This window comes from Cherax quadricarinatus, chromosome 14, assembly GCF_038502225.1.
Source record: "Cherax quadricarinatus isolate ZL_2023a chromosome 14, ASM3850222v1, whole genome shotgun sequence".
Lineage (NCBI taxonomy): Eukaryota > Metazoa > Arthropoda > Malacostraca > Decapoda > Parastacidae > Cherax > Cherax quadricarinatus.
The window spans coordinates 6,669,775-6,692,241 of NC_091305.1; the positions used below are offsets into that span (position 1 = coordinate 6,669,775).

At 46.9% G+C, this 22,467-nt stretch overlaps 2 protein-coding genes across 5 annotated transcripts in view; one reads left to right on the top strand and one right to left on the bottom strand.

Moving 5' to 3' along the window:
* The window catches only part of LOC128695588 (Hydroxyacid oxidase), a 52,209-nt gene extending 36,415 nt beyond the window's left edge, over positions 1-15,794 (bottom strand). The window contains 3 exon segments of the mRNA XM_070084819.1: positions 356-507; positions 633-795; positions 15,731-15,794. Coding sequence (XP_069940920.1) covers positions 356-507; positions 633-766 — 286 coding nt within the window. The 5' untranslated portion in view covers positions 767-795; positions 15,731-15,794.
* The window catches only part of SA1 (stromal antigen), a 219,519-nt gene that overhangs the window by 2,239 nt on the left and 194,813 nt on the right, over positions 1-22,467 (top strand). Inside the window, exon 1 of one of the 4 annotated variants that reach the window (XM_070084817.1) lies at positions 14,743-14,864. The exons of the other annotated variants lie outside the window; for them this stretch is intronic. The gene's annotated coding sequence lies outside the window, so the exon portion shown is untranslated. Of the gene's footprint in view, positions 1-14,742; positions 14,865-22,467 lie in introns of those variants that run through there. 4 annotated transcript variants of the gene reach the window in all.

Here is a 22,467-nt window from a genome sequence, read left to right on the forward strand (position 1 = left end):
TAGTTCCAGTTAGAAAAGCAGGTTCTTTCAATTTGTAAGAACAGATATAGTAATTACAGTATAATAAATTTTGCCCCAAATAAATTTCCATTTCTGGGTCTGCTACGGTTTAAAGGCATGGGGTGTATGAGGGGTGCAAAAGTGTCTTTTGACTTCTGCTCAAACAGTATAGGTATGGTAAATACTTAATGGCTAGTGCATTTATTGATACTGGCTAGTTGCAATAATGTTGTGATAAAAATAAATTCTGTATTGTTACACTGTATATAACTTTAGTGAAAAAATGTTTGCCTAACTTGATTAACACAGGAATGTTGGACACTTAAGTTAAAAGTATAGTATTGTTCCACCCTACCTCTTGCATTGGCAATTTCCCCATCTGGATGGGCCATTCTTTGCATAGCTGTTGGTGCTATGCCATATGGAACACTGACTTTGTGTCCTAGTATGGTGGTAGAAAGGCTGCTCTTGGACACATCTCTTAAGACCCTTGGCCGAATATACCATCTGCAAAAAGTTAATATACTATTCTTTCACATTTGTATATCATTATTTATAATTTGTCTGAATACTTTTAAGGATTTATTCATTGGTGTACTTAGGACAGAACTGCTTATGCAAATTAAACATACCCATTGAATGCCTCCTTGTTTTCTTGAAGAGTAACTTCTTGCATGGCTCCAGATCGGTAGTAGTCAAGAGCATTTTGGGGCAAGATTCTGTGTGCCTCAGTTTCATAGTCACTAACACTCACCAAAGTTTTCATGTTACACTAATATTGGTGTGTTGCTGCAGCTACACAAAAGCATAAAAGGGTATTATTAATGTGGTTACTAATGTAATTTTGTTTTTAAAGTATCATTTATTTAAACATTTTTTCTGGCTCTGTTAAAGATGTATCTTAAGGCTGCAAGTTTGTCATTCTTTAAATTGAGAGACTATAACTTATGATGTTAATGTGTTTCTGGATATTCATTGTTGGTTGATTGTTTGGCACTTGGATAATACAGTGGAACCTCTACTTGCAACTGGATTTGCTCGTTTGCAGAATCAATTTTCCTCATTTAAATTAATTGAAATGCAATTAATCCGTTCCAGTGGAATTCTGTACTTCAATAATTTCGCTAATATCAACTCTACAGCTTATTTATCTATCTCACTTCATCTAATATGACATAATAAACAATATAAATAACATAGAAACTTGATATGTACTCAAAAATGAATAAAATATGTCATTCATGTAGTGGTATGGGCGGTGTCGGCGGTGGACGAGAGAGTGTCTGGAGACCGGGCAAAATACTTCATGAATAATTTTGCTAATATCTTCTATACTGCTTATTTATCTATCACAGTTCATCTAGTATGACATAACAAACAATATGAATAACATAGAAACATGATATATACTCTAGAATGAATAAAATATGTCATTATGTAACAGGTGGAGGCGGCCACAACCGCTCCCTCTTTGTTGTGGTAAACACTGCCATCTAGTGACGGCCTTTTGAAGCCGTCTGTTATTATAATTATTATATGTAGTACATTATTATTATATATGTATTATTATTATACATATTACTATTATTATTGTATTTTACTATTATTATTATTATTCATATTATTATTCATATTATTATTATATTATTATTATTATCATTATTATTATTATATTATTTGTAATTTTTATTCACACAAAAAATATAAGATTTACTGTTATTCCTTATTGCAATAATTGTATAAATATGCCAACCCATTCACGACTGCATATTGGAATGGACAGTGACGTCATATGTTTACACTGAAACAGCCAAGCAATGGACAACTTCTCCTAGGTTGAGCTCAATTTCAAGGCACTTTTCGTCGTAAGCAATCAAAATCATATCTATTTCTGTAATTTATCTTCCATTCTATCAAATGAGACCAAAAAAAACGAGAATACAACCATAAAAACCATTTGAAATTACCACTAAGGGGTGGCTAATTGCTGAGAAGTGAACTCCATTATTTATGCTTAGATTTCTTTCATTTTTGGTGTACATTAAGAAGCATCTTTCCATCATACATTGCCCAAGTTTCAATAAGATAGTCCAACAAACAAATGAGATACAATTCCCGAGATCAAGAGCAAGAGCCCCTCACCAGTGTCAAGGAACCTGCCTTGAGGTCTGCTCGCTTGTGGAAATTTTGCTCACATATGGAAGCAAAAAATCGACCCATCGACTGCTCGTATTTGGAAAAACTCGTACGTGGACACGCTCACAAGTAGAGGTTCCACTGTCAGAGCAAGATCCAGCATCAGCGAATTAAAAAGCTCAGTGCCCCAAGGCACTGTCCTGGCACCTCTGCTGTTTCTCATCCTCATAGCAGACATAGATAAAAACACTAGTCACACTTTTGTATCATAAGAACATAAGAAAGAAGGAACACTGCGACAGGCCTACTGACCCATGAGGAGCAGGTCCATGCCCCCCCCCCCCGGATTAGACCAATGACCCACCCACCCCGGATTAGACCAATGACCCACCCCCCGGATTATCCCAATGACCCACCCAGTCCGGTCATCCCCACTCAAGGATGGAGCACTGTACCAGACCCAGCAGCACAAGCTAGCCAGGTCCAACTCACACCCACCCACACCCACTCATGCATTTATCTAACCTATTTTTAAAACTACACAACGTTTTAGCCTCAATAACTGTACTCGGGAGCTTGTTCCACTCATCCACAACTCTATTACCAAACCAGTACTTTCCTGAATCTGAATTTTTCCAACTTGAAACCACTGCTGCGAGCCCTGTCCTGGCTGGAAATTTTCAGCACACTATTTACATCCCCTTTATTTATTCCTGTTTTCCATTTATACACCTCGATCATATCCCCCCTAATTCTACGCCTTTCGAGAGAGTGCAGATTCAGGGCCTTCAGTCTATCCTCATAGGGAAGATTTCTGATACATGGGATCATCTTTGTTATCCTCCTTTGTACGTTTTCCAGAGCATTTATATCCATTCTGTAATACGGTGACCAGAACTGAGCAGCATAGTCTAAATGAAGCCTAACCAAGGATATATAAAGTTGAAGAACAACCTGAGGACTTCTATTATTTATTCTTCTAGATATGAAGCCAAGAATTCTGTTAGCTTTATTGCGAACACTAATGCACTGTTGTCTTGGTTTTAGGTTACTGCTAACCAGAACTCCTAAATCCTTTTTGTGATCAGTAGTATTAAGATCTACATTATTTAGTTTATATGTGGCATGGTTATTTAACTGTCCATCATTTGCAGATGACACTAAAATAAGCATGAAAGTCACTAAGATAGAGGACACTGAAAAATTACAGGAAGAGATGAGCAAGGTTTTCCAATGGGCAGTGGAGAACAACATGACGTTCAGTGGTGATAAGCTCCAGCTGCTTAGGTATGGAAAGAATGAAGAACTCAAAAGGAACACTATACACAAAACTCAAGAGGGTAACCAAATAGAACGAAAGGAACACACAAAAAAACTGGAAATAATTATGTCAGCTGACCTTTCTTTTAAAGACCATAACAAGACAAAGATCACGACAGCCAGGAAGATGACAGGATGGGTATTGAGAACTTTCAAAACAAGGGAAATAATGCCACTGGTGACACTCTTCAAATTGCTAGTGCTCCCTCATGTAGAATATTGCTCAGTGCTGATGGCCCCATTCAAAGCAGGAGAATTATCAGAGCTGGAGCAAATACAGAGATTGTTTACAGCTCACATTGAGCCAGTAAAGCACCTAAATTACTGGAAACACCTTCAAGTCTTGAACATGTACTCATTGGAGCAGAGGAGAGAGAGAGACATGATAATACATACCTGGAAAGTACTCGAGGGCCTGGTCCCAAATCTGCACACTGCCATAACATATTGAAGTGAGAATTATGGGAGGAAATGCAAAATAAACCCAGTGAGGAGCAGGGGTGTGGTGAGGACAATAAGGGAACACTGTATCAACATTCGGGGTCCCAGACTATTCAACATTTTAACTTAAGTAATCAGAAACACGGCTGGAACAAGTGTAGAAGCCTTCAAGAGGAAACTAGATAAGTATCTTCACCAGGTGCCAGATCAACTAGGCTGTGATGGATACATTGGGCAGAGTGCCTCCAGCAACAACAGCCTGGTTGACCAGGCAAGCACCAGGCGAGCCTTGCCATGGCCGGGCTCCAAGAGTAGTGAAATTCCCGTAGCTCTTCAAAGGTATATGAGGACAGTCCCACACTAGTGTGTGTGTGTGCGAGCTGAAAAGGGGATACCATACTAGTGTGTGTGTGGGAGCCCAGGAGGGAATCCCATACTAGTGTGTGTATGTGTGTTGGGGAGCCCAAGAAGTGATCTCATACTAGTCTGTTTGAGGGACCAGAAGGGAATCCTATACTAATGTGTGTATGAGAGAGTCCAGGAAAAGATTCCATACTCTCTCTCCTCTCTCTCTCTCTCCTCTCTCTCTCTCCTCTCTCTCTCTCCTCTCTCTCTCTCCCTCCTCTCTCTCCTCTCTCTCCTCTCTCTCTCTCTCCCTTTTTTTTTTTTTTTTTTTTTTTTTTACAGGGTTTTGAAAGGGTTAAAGGATCCCTCTTTTTGAAAGCTTTTTTCATTTAAAATTTCATTGAAAAGCTAAGCTGTTACCTACATCAGCTCTTTAAAAGCTTTTTTTTGTTATGAGACATACAAGGGGGGGCAGGATAAAATTTTGGGACCATCGGGGGCGCTTTTTTCATTTGATCAACTGGCGTTATCGTTAAATCTTTTATCTGAACAGATTGTTCCATCTCGAGTCATCCTGGGTATGTGTCTCAGAGGGGTGATGTTCTGGAGATAAGCCAGAGGGGTTTGCTGTTTTCTCCCCGTTTTTGGGCAAAAGCTTTTTGCTGTCCAAGTGGATCAAGTGTGGTATTTTGACAATTTTGGGCCTTTGGACATAACAGTAGGCCCCCCACATCCCTCCTATGTTGAAGGCTCTCAAATAAGATCCCCCCAGGAGGGGCCCAGGCGGAAGTGAGATCTTGCTCTGTTCTCTTTTGTCAACAGTCCGATGGGGAGGGGACAGGCAAACCAAAAGTGGGCATATAAGGTGTGGCGTCTTGTCCCGTCGTATTTTGCCCCTACTGTAAAGCAGATCGAGATACGGGAAGTGCTGAAACCCTGGCTCCCTTTTTGGATTTAAACATGGTTCTTTGGTTGGTTTGAGTCAAATTTCACCCCGGGATATCAACTTTTTCCCGGGTTAACATCCCCCCATTACCCCTTACTACTGCGGCATTCCATCATGGTCCCTGGGCGTCTCTTTTGTTTTCTCGGTGCAAATTTACTTCCATCTATTTACTGTTGCTCCGCTATGATTGATTAACAAAACATGTTTCTTCTTTTGGGATGTGAATTCAGTATAAATCTCCATTTTGATTCTGGGTGGAAAAAGAAAGGTCGTTGGTAGACTTCCCAAAAAGTGGATTTACTTCCCCGGTGGAAACTTTGTGGGATTTCTCTCCCCCTTTTCCCCTTTTCCCCTTCCCCCCTTTCTCTCTCTCCTCTCTCTCTCTCTCTCTCTCTCTCTCTCTCTCTCTCCCCCTCTCTCCCTCTCTCCTCTCTTTTCTCTCCTCTCTCTCTCCCCTCTCTCCCCCTCTCTCTCCTCTCCCCTCCTCCCCTCCTCTCTCTCCCCCCTCTCCTCTCTCTCTCTCTCTCTCCTCTCTCTCCCCTCTCTCTCCTCTCTCTCCCTCTCTCTCTCCTCTCTCCTCTCTCCCCTCCTCCTCTCTCCTCTCTCTCCCTCTCTCTCTCTCTCTCTCTCTCTCTCTCTCTCTCCCCTCTCTCTCTCTCTCTCTCTCTCTCTCTCTCTCTCTCTCTCTCCCCTCCCTCTCTCCCCTCTCTCTCTCCTCTCCCCTCTCCTCTCTCCCCTCTCTCTCTCTCTCTCTCTCTTCTCTCTCTCTCTCTCCCCTCTCTCTCTCTCTTCTCTCTCTCTCTCTCTCTCCTCTCTCTCTCTCTCTCTCTCTCTCTTCCCCTCTCTCTCTCTCTCTCCCTCTCTCCTCTCTCTCTCCTCTCTCTCTCCTCTCTCTCTCTCCCCTCTCTCTCTCCTCTCTTTCTCTCCCTCTCTCTCCTCTCTCTCTCTCTCCTCCTCCTCTCTCTCTCTCTCCTCTCTCTCTCTCTCCTCTCTCTCTCCTCTCTCCCTCTCTCTCTCTCCTCTCCCCTCCCTCTCTCCTCTCTTCTCTCTCCTTTTCTCTCTCTCTCTCCTCTCTCTCTCCTCTCTCCCCTCTCCTATCTCTTCTCCCCTCCCCTCCCCCTTCTCCTCTCTGTTTCTCTCTCCTCTCCCCCCCTCTCCCCTCCCCTCCCTCTCTCTCTTCTCTCCCCTCTCTCTTTTCCCCCTCTCTCTTCTTTTTTCTCCCCCATCTCCCCTTTCTCCTCTCTTTTTTTTTTTTTTTGGGTTTGAAAAGGGTTAAAGGACCCGCTTGCATTGCGCCCACCGGGTGTGGCCGGGCCTTTTGAAAAATTTCAAGCACGGGGAATTGCCACTATGTCCCCTCATGATTACCTTCATGGTGATCTAAAATGACCCTTGGGGAAGGGGGAATCAAAAAGGATTTTTGGGCAGCGTTCCACGGGAAAACGTGCGGGGTCACTGTTATGGAATGTCTACTTCAACGACCTTCTTATCCACCCCAGAATAAATCATATGAACGACTGTCCCTGCATTCATTATCCAAAAGAAATCCGCTCTCAAAGCTACATCAATCCCCACTAAACTTTTTCAGCTTGAAATGATGGCAAGAAAATTTTGCACCTGAGAAAACAAAAATGATATCGTCTCTAGGCAATGATTAATCTGGTAGTATAAGATGAAGGGGAGGATGTTGGCACCGGGAAAAAGTTGATACCCCGAGGGGTGCTCCAAACAAACCGAAAACCATTTGTAAATTTTTAAAAAAGGCACCGGAAAACACACCCCGCCGTATCTCATCTGTTTGGGTGGGTTGCAGTCCTGTACAGCAAAAATGCCCCCGGTTCTCCACTTTTTTTTTTGCCCCCCCCTCTCATCGGGGCCCCTTACGGGAAGTGAGAACAGAGCAAGACTCCATCTCCCCCTGGCCCCATCGGGTGTTTTCATTCAGCAGAGCCTTCAACATGGGGAGGGGATGTGGGGGGCCCCCTTCTGTTTGTAAAAAGAATTTTCAAAATACCCCCCGGATCATTGGGGACAGCGTGAAAAAGCTTTTGCCAAAAGGGCAAAAAGCAACTTTCGGGTGTCCCTTCTCGGGACATCTCCATCTGAGTCTTCCCCCGGATGCTCAGTATGGAACACATTCTTTTTGGGTGTAAACAGATAGTGTTGATAAAATAAAAATGCGAAACAGATGCCCACTTCATCCTGTTCTGCCTTATTTTAAACAAAAAAAATCTTTCAAATGGCTGATTGGTAACTTTTGGGCTTACGTTAAATCCAACCTGTTTGGGCTTCAAAAGGCCTCTCCCCCTCTCTCCTTTTCCTCTCTCTCTCTCTCCCCTCTCTCTCCTCTCTCTCTCCCCCTCCTCTCCCCCCTCTCCTCCCCCTCTCTCTCCTCTCTCTTTTTTCCCCCCTTCCCCTCCCTTCTCCCCTCCCCCCTTCCCCTCCCCTTCTCCCCCCCCCCCTCTCTCCCTCTCTCTCCCCTCTCTCTCTCCTCCTCTCTCCCTCTCTCTCTCTCCCTCCTCTCTCCCTCTCTCTCCCCCTCTCTCTCTCCTCTCTCCCCTCTCTCTCTCCTCTCTCTCTCCTCTCTCTCCCCCTCTCTCTCCTCTCTCCTCCTCCCCTCTCTCCCTCTCTCTCTCCTCTCTCTCTCCTCTCTCTCACTCCTCTCCTCTCCTCTCCTCTCTCTCTCCTCTCTCTCTCTCTCTCTCCTCTCCCTCTCTCCTCTCTCTCTCCCCTCTCTCTCTCCTCTCTCTCCTCTCTCTCTCTCCCCACTCTCTCTCTCAACTCTCTCTCTCCTCTCTCTCTCTCCTCTCTTTCTCCCCTCTCCTTTCTCTTTCTCTCCTCTCTTTCTTTCCCTCTCCTCCTCTCTTCTCTCTTTTTCTCTCTCCTCTCTCCTCTCTCTCCCCCTTTTCCCCTCTCTCTACCCTTTATCCTCTCTCCTCCTCTCTCTCCTCTCTCTCTCCTCCCCCTCTCTCTCTCCTCTCTCTCTCTCCTCTCTCCCCTCTCTCTCTCTCTCTTCTCTCTCTCTCTCTCTCTCCTATCTCCCCTTCTCTCTCCTCCTCTCCCCTTCTCTCTCTCTCTCTCCTCTCTCTCTCCTCTCTCTCCCCCTCTCTTTCTCTCCTCTCTTTTTTTTTTTCCTTTTTCTTCTTCATTTTTTCCCTTTTTTTTTTTTTTTTCTTTTTTTTTTTTTTTTTTTTTTTTTTTTTATTTTTTTTCTTCTTTTTTTTTTTATTTTTCTTTTATTTTTTTTTTATTTTTTTTAAAGGGTTTGCAGGTTGGCCCTCTTTTTTTGGGCTATGCAGGTTAAGTTCCCCTTTTTTGGAAACTAAGGCTTTCACATCAGCTCATTAAAACATTTTTTGTTATGAACTCGTGGGAACGGGGATGAGTTGGAAAACCCGTGGAGCATTTTTTTTTTGATCAACTGATTTTTCTCGTTGACATCATTATGCTGTAATGTTTTCCTCTCAGTCATCCTGGGTATTATGATCTCAGAGGGGTGATGTTCTGGAATCACCAGATAAATTCCTTTTTCTGCCCGTCTTGTGGCATAAAACTTTTTCACGCTTCTAAGTGGACCCAAGGTATTATTTTGACAATATTGGCCTTGCATAACAGTGGCCACCCACATCCCCCCTTGTTGAAGGCTCTGCTGAAATGAAATCTATCGGATGGGTCCAGGTGAGAGATGGGGACGTCTTGCTCTTTCTCTCTCTTCAAGCATCCGATGGGGGGGGAAAACCCAAAAAGTGGGCATCTAAAGGGTGTGGCGTCTTTGCCTCGTGGGATTTTGCCCCCCTCTGTCAACAGTCAGTCGGCAAGTGCTGAAAGATTCTGGCTGCCTTTTTTGAAAGATTTACAACATGGTTCTTCATGGTTGTTTGAGTAAAATTTCACCCCAAGGATATCTTCTTCTCGGGTGCCAACATCCTCCCTTCATCCTTACTGCCCACTTCCCATCATGGTGCCTAGGGCATCATCTTTTCTTTTTCTCATCAAATTTCCCATCTTTTTCCCCAATCTAAAAACTCTCAGCTGGTGATTGATGTACAGAGCAGCTGGCATTTTTCTCTTGGATAAGTGAATGTCGGGTTTTCCGTCTCTATTGCATGTGATTCTGGGATGAGATGAAAAAGGTCGTTAAAATGACATTCCATAATAATGGCCCCAGCCGCTTCCTTGGGGGAAAAAATGGACCTGCTGTTTCCCCTTTTCCATTGGGGACTCCCTTTTTGAGATCTCCAAAGAGTTCACTGGAGACAAACATGGCCTAATTCCCGTGCTTGAAATTTTGCTGGGGCCTGGTGCCCCCCGGTCGAAAAGCCAGAAAGTCAGTCCCACCCCTGACGGATTCTCCGTGACTGGTCCATTTGTGGAAGGTTTCAACAGATCCCCGCATAACCTTTCCTGAAGCCATATTGCCCCATCCAAAAATGTAGTGGTAGTCAAAAAATCTTCATTTTCGGATTATTGTCTCAGGGTCTTCCCGTGATTGACAGGGTGACCTGGTCTGGGTTTTCTGATTTCTGCTCTCTCTTCTTTTGTGAACAGGGGCTACATTTGCCTCTTTCCATAGGGGGGGCCATTTACACTGTACTAGGCGTGCTAAAGTCAAATTAGAGGTGCTGCTAGCTGGTCTCATCTTCTCACAATCTTGGGGTCAACTTTCTGGGAGCCTTTTCTTGGGCAAGTGATTTGAAGGAATCCTCCTCCCTTTTTACCCGGGGTTTTCGTTCTGCAGCTTTGAAGGGGGGTCCTTTCTGGATCAGGGAAATTGCATTTTGGGAGCAAAATGTTCAGCAAGGGTCCCCTTCTCTTGACTACTAGTAGGGTGGTCCCATCCTGTCCCATTTAGGGTGGAAAAAAGTTCATGGCAGATAACCCCGTCTGCCCCCACCAGGGACCACCAGGTTTTGGGCCTCCCCACCTGATGCTAACCTTTTTGTGTCCACCTCCCATTTAATGGCCCCTTTTGGGGCATCACCCCAAAGCCTACAGGCCTGTGAAGTTCCCGTTATGGTTAGGATTCTCTTATACCTTGCCATGCTTTATTAAATGTTCTCTAGAAAAAACCAAGGCTGATCTGGGAAAAAGTCACATTGGTTTCTGTGAGTGCTATGATGGCTGGGGATGCTTCTGTGATATTTTTGTGTCACTCCTCACACTTGCTCATTATTCTGTCTGCTCTGGTGTACCATACCTTCACCTTCTCCAAAACTATATTCTGGGGGGTTGGTGTGGGTTGGGGGAGTGGGAGACCTGGCAGGATACTATGGGAGGCTGTTGTGTTCGTGGGATTTATGCTGGGGGTGGGGACTTAAGTGCAGAGTGTAGTTTGTCTTGGATTAGCTTGTTTGCAATGTTCTGTGGGTGGTTGTTCTTGCTGCTCCTCCTGACTCTCAGTGCCCCTGCCTGTCTCTAGTCTTTGTCTCTCTTGCCTCTTTGTTTCTTCTTTCTCAGTTTCTGTCGTTCTTTTCTCATTTTCTCACGGTCTAGGTACACTCACTGGTGTATTTTTTTCCTTTAGTGGTGGTTTCTGATGCAGGATTCTGTTTTGCACCGTTTCTATCTTGAAATTCAAGTTGACCAGCCGTTTTTTTCCCCCCCTCGAGTATCCCCCTATTCTCTGAAAATTTATCAGCTCAGCCATGTCCTCCTCTCCTGTGGGAGAGGAAGGGATCCTATACTTGTAAGAACATAAGAAAGAAGGAGCACTGCAGCAGGCCTACTGGCCCATGCGAGGCAGGTGCAGTTCTCCTACCAGCTTAAGCCAATGCCCTAACCTAGTCAAGTCAGGTCACATTCACTTAAGGAGCACAACATCTGACCTAGTAGCACAAGCTAGTCAGGTCCAACTCACACCCACTCATGTATTTATCTAACCTATTTTTTAAAACTACACAATGTCTTCTATGACGGTACTCTGGAGTTTGTTCCACTCATCCACAACTCGATTACCAAACTAGTGCTTTCCTATATCCTTCCTGAATCTAATTTCTTCAACTTAAAGCCATTGCTGCAAGTCCTGTCTAGGCTAGATATTTTTAGCACTGTTTACATCCCCTTTATTTATTCCTGTTTTCCATTTATACACCTCAGTCATATCCCCCCTAATTCTATGCCTTTCTAGACAGTGCAGATTCACAGCCCTCAATCTATCCTCAATAGGGAAGATTTCTGATCCATGGGATCAACTTTGTCATCCTCTTTTGTACGTTTTCCAGTGTATTTATATCCATTCTGTAATATGGTGACCAGAACTGAGCAGCATAATATAAGTAAGACCTAACCAAAGATATATAGAGTTGAAGAACAACCTGAGGGCTTCTATTATTTATACTTCTTGATATGAAGCCAAGGATTCTGTTAGCTTTATTGCGAACACTTATGCACTGTTGTCTTGGTTTTAGATTACTGCTAACCAGAACTCCTAAATCCTTTTCGCAATCAGTAATATTAAGATCGACATTATTTAGTTTATGTGGCATGGTTATTTTCCTGTCCTTCATTTGGAACTTTGCATTTGTCTATATTAAACTGCATCTGCCACTTCTTCGTGTGTGAGAGGGAGCCGAGGAGGGCAATCACATACTAGTGTATGTGGGAACCCAGCGGGAGGGCCCACACTGGTGGGTGTGGGAACCCAGCAGGAGGGCCCACACTTGTTGGTGTGGGAACCCAGCAGGAGGGCCCACACTGGTTGGTGTGGGAACCCAGCAGGAGGGCCCATACTTGTTGGTGTGGGAACCCAGTGGGAGGGCCCACACTGGTTGGTGTGGGAACCCAGCAGGAGGGTCCACACTGGTTGGTGTGGGAACCCAGCAGGAGGGTCCACACTGGTTGGTGTGGGAACCCAGCAGGAGGGCCCACACTGGTTGGCGTGGGAACTCAGCAGGAGGGCCCACACTGGTTGGTGTGGGAACCCAGCAGGAGCCCATAGTGGTTGGTGTGGGAACCCAGCAGGAGGGCCCACGCTGGTTGGTGTGGGAACCCAGCAGGAGGGCCCACACTGAATGGTGTGGCAACCCAGCAGGAGGGCCCACACTGGTTGGTGTGGGAACCCAGCAGGAGGGCCCATGCTGGTTGGTGTGGGAACCCAGCAGGAGGGCCCACACTGAATGGTGTGGCAACCCAGCAGGAGGGCCCACACTGGTTGGTGTGGGAACCCAGCAGGAGGGCCCACGCTGGTTGGTGTGGAAACCCAGCGGGAGGGCCCACACTGGTTGTGTGGGAACCCAGCAGGAGGGCCCACACTGGTCGATGTGGGAACCCAGTGGGAGGGTCCACACTGGTCGGTGGGAGGGAACCCAGTAGGAGAGCCGACACTGGTGGGTGGGTGGGAACCAAGCAGGAGAGCCCACACTGGTGGGTGGGCAGGAACCCAGCAGGAGGGCCCACACTGGTGGGTGGGCAGGAATCCAGCAGGAGGGCCCATGCGCTGGTGGGTGAGCAGGAGCCCAGCAGGAGGGCCCACACTGGTGGATGGGCAGGAAGCCAGAAGGAGGGCCCACACTGGTGGGTGGGTAGGAACCCAGCAGGAGGGCCCACACACTGGTGGGTGGGCAGGAACCCAGCAGGAGTGCCCACACTGGCAGGTGGACAGGAACCCAGCAGGAGGGCCCACACACTGGTGGGTGGGCAGGAACACAGCAGGAGGGCCCACACTGGTGGGTGGGTAGGAACCCAGCAGGAGGGCCCACACACTGGTGGGTGGCCAGGAACCCAGCCGTAGGGCCCACACATTGGTGGGCGGCCAGGAACCCAGTAGGAGGGCCCACACACTGGTGGGTGGCCAGGAACCCAGCAGGAGGGCCCTCTCTGGTGAGTGGGCAGGAACCCAGCAGGAGGGCCCACTATGGTGGGTAGACAGGAACCCAGCAGGAGGGCCCACACACTGGTGGGTGGGCAGAAACCCAGCAGGAGGGCCCCCACACTGGTGGATGGTCAGGAACCCAGCAGGAGGGCCCACACCGGTGGGTGGGTAGGAACCCAGTAGGAGGGCCCACACAGTGGTGGGTGGCCAGGAACCCAGCAGGAGGGCCCACACACTGGTGGGTGGCCAGGAACCCAGCAGGTGGGGCCCCACTCTGGTGGGCGGCCTGGAGCCCAGCAGGAGGGCCCACACACTGGTGGGTGGCCTGGAACCCAGATGGAGGGCCCACTCACTGATGGGTGGGCAGGAACCCAGGAGGAGGGCCCCCACACTGGTGGGTGGCCTGGAACCCAGCAGGAGGGCCCACACACTGGTGGGTGGGCAGGAACCTAGCAGGAGGGCCCACACACTGGTTTGGTGGGCAGGAACCCAGCAGGAGGGCCCCCACACTGGTGGGTGGCCTGGAACCCAGCAGGAGGGCCCACACACTGGTGGATGGTCAGGAACCCAGCAGGAGGGCCCACACTGGTGGGTGGGTAGGAACCCAGCAGGAGGGCCCACACATTGGTGGGTGGCCAGGAACCAAGCAGGAGGGCCCACACATTGGTGTGTGGGCAGGAACCCAGCAGGAGGGCCCTCTGGTGAGTGGGCAGGAACCCAGCAGGAGGGCCCACTATGGTGGGTAGACAGGAACCCAGCAGGAGGGCCCACACACTGGTGGGTGGCCTGCAACCCAGCTGGAGGGCCCACACACTGGTGAGTGGGCGCGCAGGAACCCAGCAGGAGGGCCCCCACACTGGTGGGTGGCCTGGAGCCCAGCAGGAGGGCCCACACACTGGTGGGTGGCCTGGAACCCAGCTGGAGGGCCCACTCACTGGTGGGTGGGCAGGAACCCAGCAGGAGGGCCCCCACACTGGTGGGTGGCCTGGAACTCAGCAGGAGGGCCCACACACTGGTGGGTGGGCAGGAACACAGCAGGAGGGCCCACACATTGGTGGGTGGCCAGGAACCCAGCAGGAGGGCCCACACATGGGTGGGTGGGCAGGAACCCAGCAGGAGGGCCCTCTGGTGAGTGGGCAGGAACCCAGCAGGAGGGCCCACTATGGTGGGTAGACAGGAACCCAGCAGGAGGGCCCACACACTGGTGGGTGGCTTGGAACCCAGCTGGAAGGCCCACACACTGGTGGGTGGGCAGGCAGGAACCCAGCAGGAGGGCCCCCACACTGGTGGGTGGCCTGGAGCCCAGCAGGAGGGCCCACACACTGGTGGGTGGCCTGGAACCCAGCTGGAGGGCCCACTCACTGGTGGGTGGGCAGGAACCCAGCAGGAGGGCCCCCACACTGGTGGGTGGCCTGGAACCCAGCAGGAGGGCCCACACACTGGTGGGTGGGCAGGCAGGAACACAGCAGGAGGGCCCACACACTTCGTGATGTAGTCCAGCTGGGCTTGTGAGGTCTCTGGGGAGACCTAATTTAACCAATTATATGGTCACACCTTGCCTTGGCAAACGTCTGTCAGCCACGCCCACGTCTGAGGTCTTTTGTTCTTGACGGCGTCAGACCTAGGCGTCAGGTCGTACACGTGGTTGTGGGGTGTGCTTGGACCACCATATAAACCCAAGGAACAGCTGAGCAGAGGAGATTCGGGCAGAGCTTTGGCCTGGGAGCAGAGCTGAGCTGGAGAGTCTCGGAAGGAGAGACTGTTGGAGACATTGGGCAGAGTACTGGCTTGGAGCAGTACTCGTGCTGTGTAGGTCTTGGGACCTGTGGCTTAGTTCCTGTAGTGAACTGTCCTCTGTACTATATTGTAAGTTATATTCATTTTCGTCAAGTTGATTGTGTTCCCTGTCTCACTGCTTATATGTACCACTCTATTTGTCTAAACCACAATAATGTTCCCCTGTTCCCAAATATATTATTGTACAGAGACTTAATAATAAACTGTGTTTGAGTAGAATAGTAATATTCACTGTCCCCGTTATTTGCTATTCCTATTTCTTATATTTTATTATTTTTAGTTAAAGTAGTGAGAGGGTGAGTAGTGTGGAGTGGTGGGTCGAGTAATGAGAGGTGAAGTTGTAGCCACCAGTGATCTCACATTACCTACCAACCTCTGCTAATCATCTCCTACCACTTCACCTGCCTATCCCCTGCCTATACATACCCTCTTACTCCCATATCCCCCTAATCATTACCCCCCTACATGACACACTGGTGGGTGGGCAGGAACCCAGCAGGAGGGCCCACACACTGGTGGGTGGGCAGGAACCCAGCAGGAGGATCCACACTGGTGCATGAGCAGGAACCCAGCAGAAGGGCCCACACTGGTATGTGTGTGGGAATGTGAGAAATTTCACGTTATATAATGCCTCTCATCGTCTTCTGATTTCTTCGATTTTTTTGCATACTATTCACATCACACATTACTATCAAGCATAACAATCAGAAAAATAGTAATAAAATGTATATTTATCTAAGAGATAAATGTTGAAAACAATGAACTGATAAGTAGATGACATAGAAACTGCTACTGTGTGACAGTGAAGATTAGGCTTAGATTACTTTGTTTTAGGCTATCATTATTATTACAAGTATCCTACTACAGTAATTATCAACTGAGCACTACGTCTAATTTTAGAGCTTCAGTAAATAAAATTTCTGGGAGCACTGTACCTGAGATGTTAGTGTTGAAGGAGCTGGCAGTCCTCTACCCTGGCTGATAAACAGTCAAGATGAAAATTGTCATGCGTGAATATTATTCCAATGAAAATACGGCTTATAATTTTTTTTTACTGTCATTAAATTTTAATTTAATTAATGTAAAACCTAAGTGCATTTTTTTATTGTATGAAAATGCTTATATGGAAGAAATTAATACTTGGTAACTGTAGTTAACCTTGAGGCAAAGTTCCAACACCACAACCAGATATTGACTTATTTTTGACTTCATATATTCCTGCATCAATAAATATATAACTTGTTGTGATATTAACATTGTAATTAAGCATGCTAAATCAGTTGAGAAAAATTATTGCAAGGGAAATGAGCATTCTGCTGAATAAATATGTAAAGGATTGTTTTATGCAAGTACATGTGACTCGCAACAATTTATATATTTGGGGACTTGTTAGAGTAGGAACCAGGACACACCCATTGTATATTTTTGGTTTATTTGTCTTGTTTTAGTTAATTCTATTTTGAATGTTTTTTTTATATTGCCTTAAAACTTGTAACTTGTTTATGTAATCTTCTGTGGTATTTTTAGTTATCAGTTGGAGGTAGGAAGAGGCATTGATGTCTTCATGCCAACGTATAGATCGAACTTTTCCAGTTTTGTTACACACACACACACACTTCCAGTACCAGTTTATGTGCTGGAAAGTCTGGGTTGAAACTGCTGTCACAATATTTTATTTTGTAAAGTACCAACTTCTCGTTTTTGTTTGGACACGATCATCAGAGAGTCTTCTCACGACTAGACCTAAATTTTTACATTTAATCTGCTCATAATTTAGAGTTTGATATCGCTCATGTTCGATTGAACATTATAGAAATTCTATACAGATTATAGGTCCAGAAATGTGGGATAACTTAACAGACGAACCGAAGAGTTGCAAAACTCGTAGCCAATTCAATACCAAGCCAAAGCAGTCGTTATGTGCCTAACACTGTAGTCAAATAATTTGTAAGTAGCCTTTAATTAGTGTGTTGGTTTCGCCTTAGGAGCGCTGCTGCTTCAATATATTGTACTGAGTGTCACATAATGTAAAAAAAAAAATGAACCTGAGAATATATTTGGTTGAATTTAATCTGCTGTTAGGTATATATTCACTAGAATTAGTTTTGTTCTACTTAACTCGTTAAATGTCTTTGTATATACGTGCCTGCAATTTTTTTTGATGCCTTTATGTTATACTATTCTGAAGATAGGTTCAAGCTTGCCAACCAGGCCTCTCCATTTGTACTCTTAATTGTCATCCAATTTTATATAAAAAAAAAACCGTAGTATACGTAAAAATTACTGCTGCTGCCGCTGCCGCCGCTGCTGCCGCCGCCGCTGCACCAAACTATCGGTATTCTCGGGTATCAGTGATAAAACTGTCAAAATCAGCAGACATAGTGAAAGTACTTATATTACACGTGTGCAAAAAAAAAAAAACATTAAAATTAACACATGCGCGCACCTACATATACCAGAACATACTAGAAGTATGATGGAAATACCTTAAACAGGTCTGTGTAGGTCTTTATCTTTAATTATTGTTAAGTAAGAAATACGAAGGACGAGGAGGAGGACGCACGCACGCACACGCGCACACGCACGCACACGCACGCACACGCACGCACACGCACGCACACGCGCACACACGCACACACACGCACACACACGCACATACACATACACACACACATACACATACACACATACACACACACATACACATACACACATACACATACACACAAACATACACACACATACACACACATACACACACACACACACACATACACACACACACACATACACACACACATACACACATACACACACACACACACACACACACACACACACACACACACACACACACACACACACACACACACACACACATACATACAGACACATATATATACACATACACACATACATACACACATACATACACATACACACACACACACTCACACACACACACACACACACACACACACACACACACAATAACAGATGCAATCTTCCCACCAGGATACCAGATCATGAGGAAAGATAGAAGGGGCAGGGGGGGAGGTGGGGTTGCTCTGCTCGTAAAAAACAGATGGAAATTCGAGAAAATGGAAGGAATAGATGAGACGGGAGAAAGAGACTACATAGCAGGTACACTTCAGTCTGGGGAACACAAAGTGGTCATTGCAGTGATGTATAATCCACCACAGAACTGCAGGAGGCCAAGAGAGGAATATGAAGAGAGCAACAGAGCAATGGTGGACACACTTGCTGAGGTGGCAAGAAGAGCTCACTCCAGCAGAGCAAAGTTGCTGGTTATGGGGGATTTCAACCACAGGGAGATTGACTGGGAAAACCTGGAGCCACATGGGGGTCCCGAAACATGGAGAGCCAGGATGTTGGACGTGGTGCTGGAAAACCTCATGCACCAACATGTTAAGGACACTACCAGAGTGAGAGGGGAGGATGAACCAGCAAGATTGGACCTTGTGTTCACTCTGGGCAGCTCAGATATTGAGGACATCAAGTATGAGAGTCCCCTAGGAGCTAGCGACCACGTGGTTCTGTGCTTTGAATACATAGTAGATCTGCAAGTGGAGAGAAAAGCCTGACTATAAAAGAGGGGACTACATAGGGTTGAAGAACTTCCTGCGGGAGGTCCAGTGGGACAGAGAACTGGCAGGAAAGCCAGTAAATGAAATGATGGAATATGTAACAACAAAATGCAAGGAGGCAGTGGAAAGGTTTATTCCCAAGGGCAACAGTAACAATGGGAAGACCAGAACGAGCCCCTGGTTTACCCGACGTTGTAAGGAGGCAAAAACAAAATGCAATAGAGAATGGAAAAAGTACAGAAGGCAGAGAACACACGAAAATAGGGAGATCAGTCGCAGAGCCAGGAATGAGTACGCACAGGTAAGGAGGGAGGCCCAGCGACAGTATGAAAATGACATAGCATGGAGAATCAAGACTGACCCAAAACTGTTGTATAGCCACATCAGGAGGAAGACAGTCAAAGACCAGGTGATCAGATTAAGGACAGAAGGTGGAGAACTCACAAGAAATGATCAGGAGGTATGTGAGGAGCTGAACAGGAGATTTAAGGAAGTTTTTACAGTAGAGACAGGAAGGGCTGTGGGAAGACAGCACAGAAGGGAACATCAAGAGGGAATATACCAACAAGTGTTGGATGACATACGAACAACTGAGGAGGAGGTGAAGAAGCTCTTAAGTGACCTTGACACCTCAAAGGCGATGGGACCGGACAACATCTCCCCATGGGTCCTTAGAGAAGGAGCAGAGATGCTGTGCGTGCCTCTAACCACAATCTTCAACACATCCCTTGAAACTGGGCAACTACCTGAGAAATGGAAGACAGCTAATGTAGTCCCCATATTTAAGAAAGGAAACAGAAACGAGGCACTAAACTACAGACCTGTGTGTCTGACATGTATTGTGTGCAAAGTCATGGAGAAGATTATCAGGAGGAGAGTGGTCGAACACCTGGAAAGGAACAAGATTATAAATGAAAACCAGCATGGGTTCATGGAAGGCAAATCTTGTATCACAAACCTCCTGGAGTTTTATGACAAGGTAACAGAAGTAAGACACGAGAGAGAGGGGTGGGTAGATTGCGTTTTCCTAGACTGCAGGAAGGCCTTTGACACAGTTCCCCACAAGAGATTAGTGCAGAAGCTGGAGGATCAGGCGCACGTAAAAGGGAGGGCACTGCAATGGATAAGGGAATACCTGACAGGGAGGCAGCAACGAGTCATGGTACGTGAAGAGGTATCACAGTGGGCGCCTGTTACGAGCGGGGTCCCACAGGGGTCAGTTCTAGGACCAGTGCTATTTTTGATATATGTGAACGACATGATGGAAGGAATAGACTCTGAAGTGTCCCTGTTCGCAGATGACGTGAAGTTGATGAGAAGAATTAAATTGGACGAGGATGAGGCAGGACTGCAAAGAGACCTGGACAGGCTGGACATGTGGTCCAGCAACTGGCTTCTCGAATTCAATCCAGCCAAATGCAAAGTCATGAAGATTGGGGAGGGGCAAAGAAGACCGCAGACAGAGTATAGGCTAGGTGGACAAAGACTACAGACCTCACTCAGGGAGAAAGACCTTGGGGTGACCATAACACCGAGCACATCACCGGAGGCACACATCAACCAAATAACCGCTGCAGCATACGGGCGCCTGGCAAACCTGAGAATAGCGTTCCGATACCTTAATAAGGAATCGTTCAAGACACTGTACACTGTGTATGTTAGGCCCATACTGGAGTATGCAGCACCAGTCTGGAACCCGCACCTGGTCAAGCACGTCAAGAAGTTAGAGAAAGTACAAAGGTTTGCAACAAGGCTAGTCCCAGAGCTCGAGGGAATGTCGTACGAGGAAAGGTTAAGGGAAATCGGACTGACGACATTGGAGGACAGAAGGGTCAGGGGAGACATGATAACGACATACAAGATACTGCAGGGAATAGACAAGGTGGACAGAGATAGGATGTTCCAGAGAGGGGACACAGGGACAAGGGGTCACAACTGGAAGCTGAAGACTCAGACGAGTCACAGGGACGTTAGGAAGTATTTCTTCAGTCATAGAGTTGTCAGCAAGTGGAATAGCCTAGCAAGTGAAGTAGTGGAGGCAGGAACCATACATAGTTTTAAGAAGAGGTATGACAAAGCTCAGGAAGCAGAGAGAGAGAGGATCCAGTAGCGATCAGTGAAGAGGCGGGGCCAGGAGCTGAGTCGCGACCCCTGCAACCACAATTAGGTGAGTACACACACACACACCGATAAAACAGGCCCAGTGTCTAATCGACATGTGCCTAGGACAAAATGGTAACAAACACACACACACACACACGCGCACGCACACACAATTGGCTCCTGGAGTTCAATCCCACCAAGTGCAAAGTCATGAAGATTGGGGAAGGGCAAAGAAGACCGCAGACGGAGTACAGTCTAGGGGGCCAGAGACTACAAACCTCACTCAAGGAAAAAGATCTTGGGGCGAGTATAACACCAGGCACATCTCCTGAAGCGCACATCAACCAAATAACTGCTGCAGCATATGGGCGCCTGGCAAACCTCAGAACATTCCGACATCTTAATAAGGAATAGTTCAGGACCCTGTACACCGTGTACGTTAGGCCCATATTGGAGTATACGGCACCAGTTTGGAACCCACACCTAGCCAAGCATATAAAGAAACTAGAGAAAGGGCAAAGGTTTGCAACAAGACTAGTCCCAGAGCTAAGAGGTATGTCCTACGAGGAGAGGTTAAGGGAAATCAACCTGACGACACTGGAGGACAGGAGAGAGAGGGGGGGACATGATAACGACTTATAAAATACTGAGAGGAATTGACAAGGTGGACAAAGACAGGATGTTCCAGAGATGGGACACAGCAACACGGGGACACAGTTGGAAGCTGAAGAGACAGATGAATCACAGGGATGTTAGGAAGTATTTCTTCAGCCACAGAGTAGTCAGTAAGTGGAATAGTTTAGGAAGCGATGTAGTGGAGGCAGGATCCATACATAGCTTTAAGCAGAGGTACGATAAAGCTCATGGTTCAGGGAGAGTGACCTAGTAGCGACCAGTGAAGAGGCGGGGCCAGGAGCTTGGACTCGACCCCTGCAACCTCAACTAGGCGAGTACAACTAGGTGAGTACACACACACACACACACACACACACACACACACACACACACACACACACACACACACGCACGCACGCACGCACGCACGATGTAAAGTTAATGATGAGAATTAAATCGGATGAGGATCAGGCAGGCCTTCAAAGAGACCTGGACAGGCTGCAAGCCTGGTGAAGCAACTGGCTCCTCAAATTTAACCCCGCCAAATGCAGTCATGAAGATCGGAGAAAGGCAAAGAAAACCGCAGACAGAGTATATGTATGTGGCCAAATTCTGCAAACCTCACTCAAGGAAAAGGATCTTGGGGTGAGTATAATACCGAGCACATCTCCTGAGGCGCACATTAACCAGATAACTGCTGCAGCATATGAGCGCCTGGCAAACCTAAAAATAGCATTTCGACACCTCAGTAAGTAATCGTTCAAGACTCTGTACACCGTGTACGTCAGGCCCATATTGGAGTATGCAGCACCAGTTTGGAACACCACACTCGGTCAGGTACGTCAAGAAATTAGAGAAAGTGCAAAGGTTTGCAACAAGATTAGTCCAGGAGCTGAGGGGAATGTCCTACGAAGAAAGGTTAAGGAAAATGGGCCTGATGACACTGGAGGATAGGAGGGTTAGCGGAGACATGATAGCGGCATAAAATACTGCAAGGAATTGACAAGGTGGACAAAGACAGGATATTCCAGAGATGGGACACAGTAACAAGGGGTCACAATTGGAAGTTGAAGACTCAGATGAATCAAAAGGATGTTAGGCTGCAGTGTTCCTTCTTTATGTTCTTATGAAGTATTTCTTCAGTCGGAGTTGTCAGGAAGTGGAATAGCCTGGGAAGTGTCGTAGTTTACCTGGAGAGAGTTCCGGGGGTCAACGCCCCCGCGGCCCGGTCTGTGACCAGGCCTCATCAACCAGGCTGTTACTGCTGGCTGCACGCAATCCAACATACGAGCCACAACCCGGCTGGTCAGGTACCGACTTTAGGTGCTTGTCCAGTGCCTGCTTGA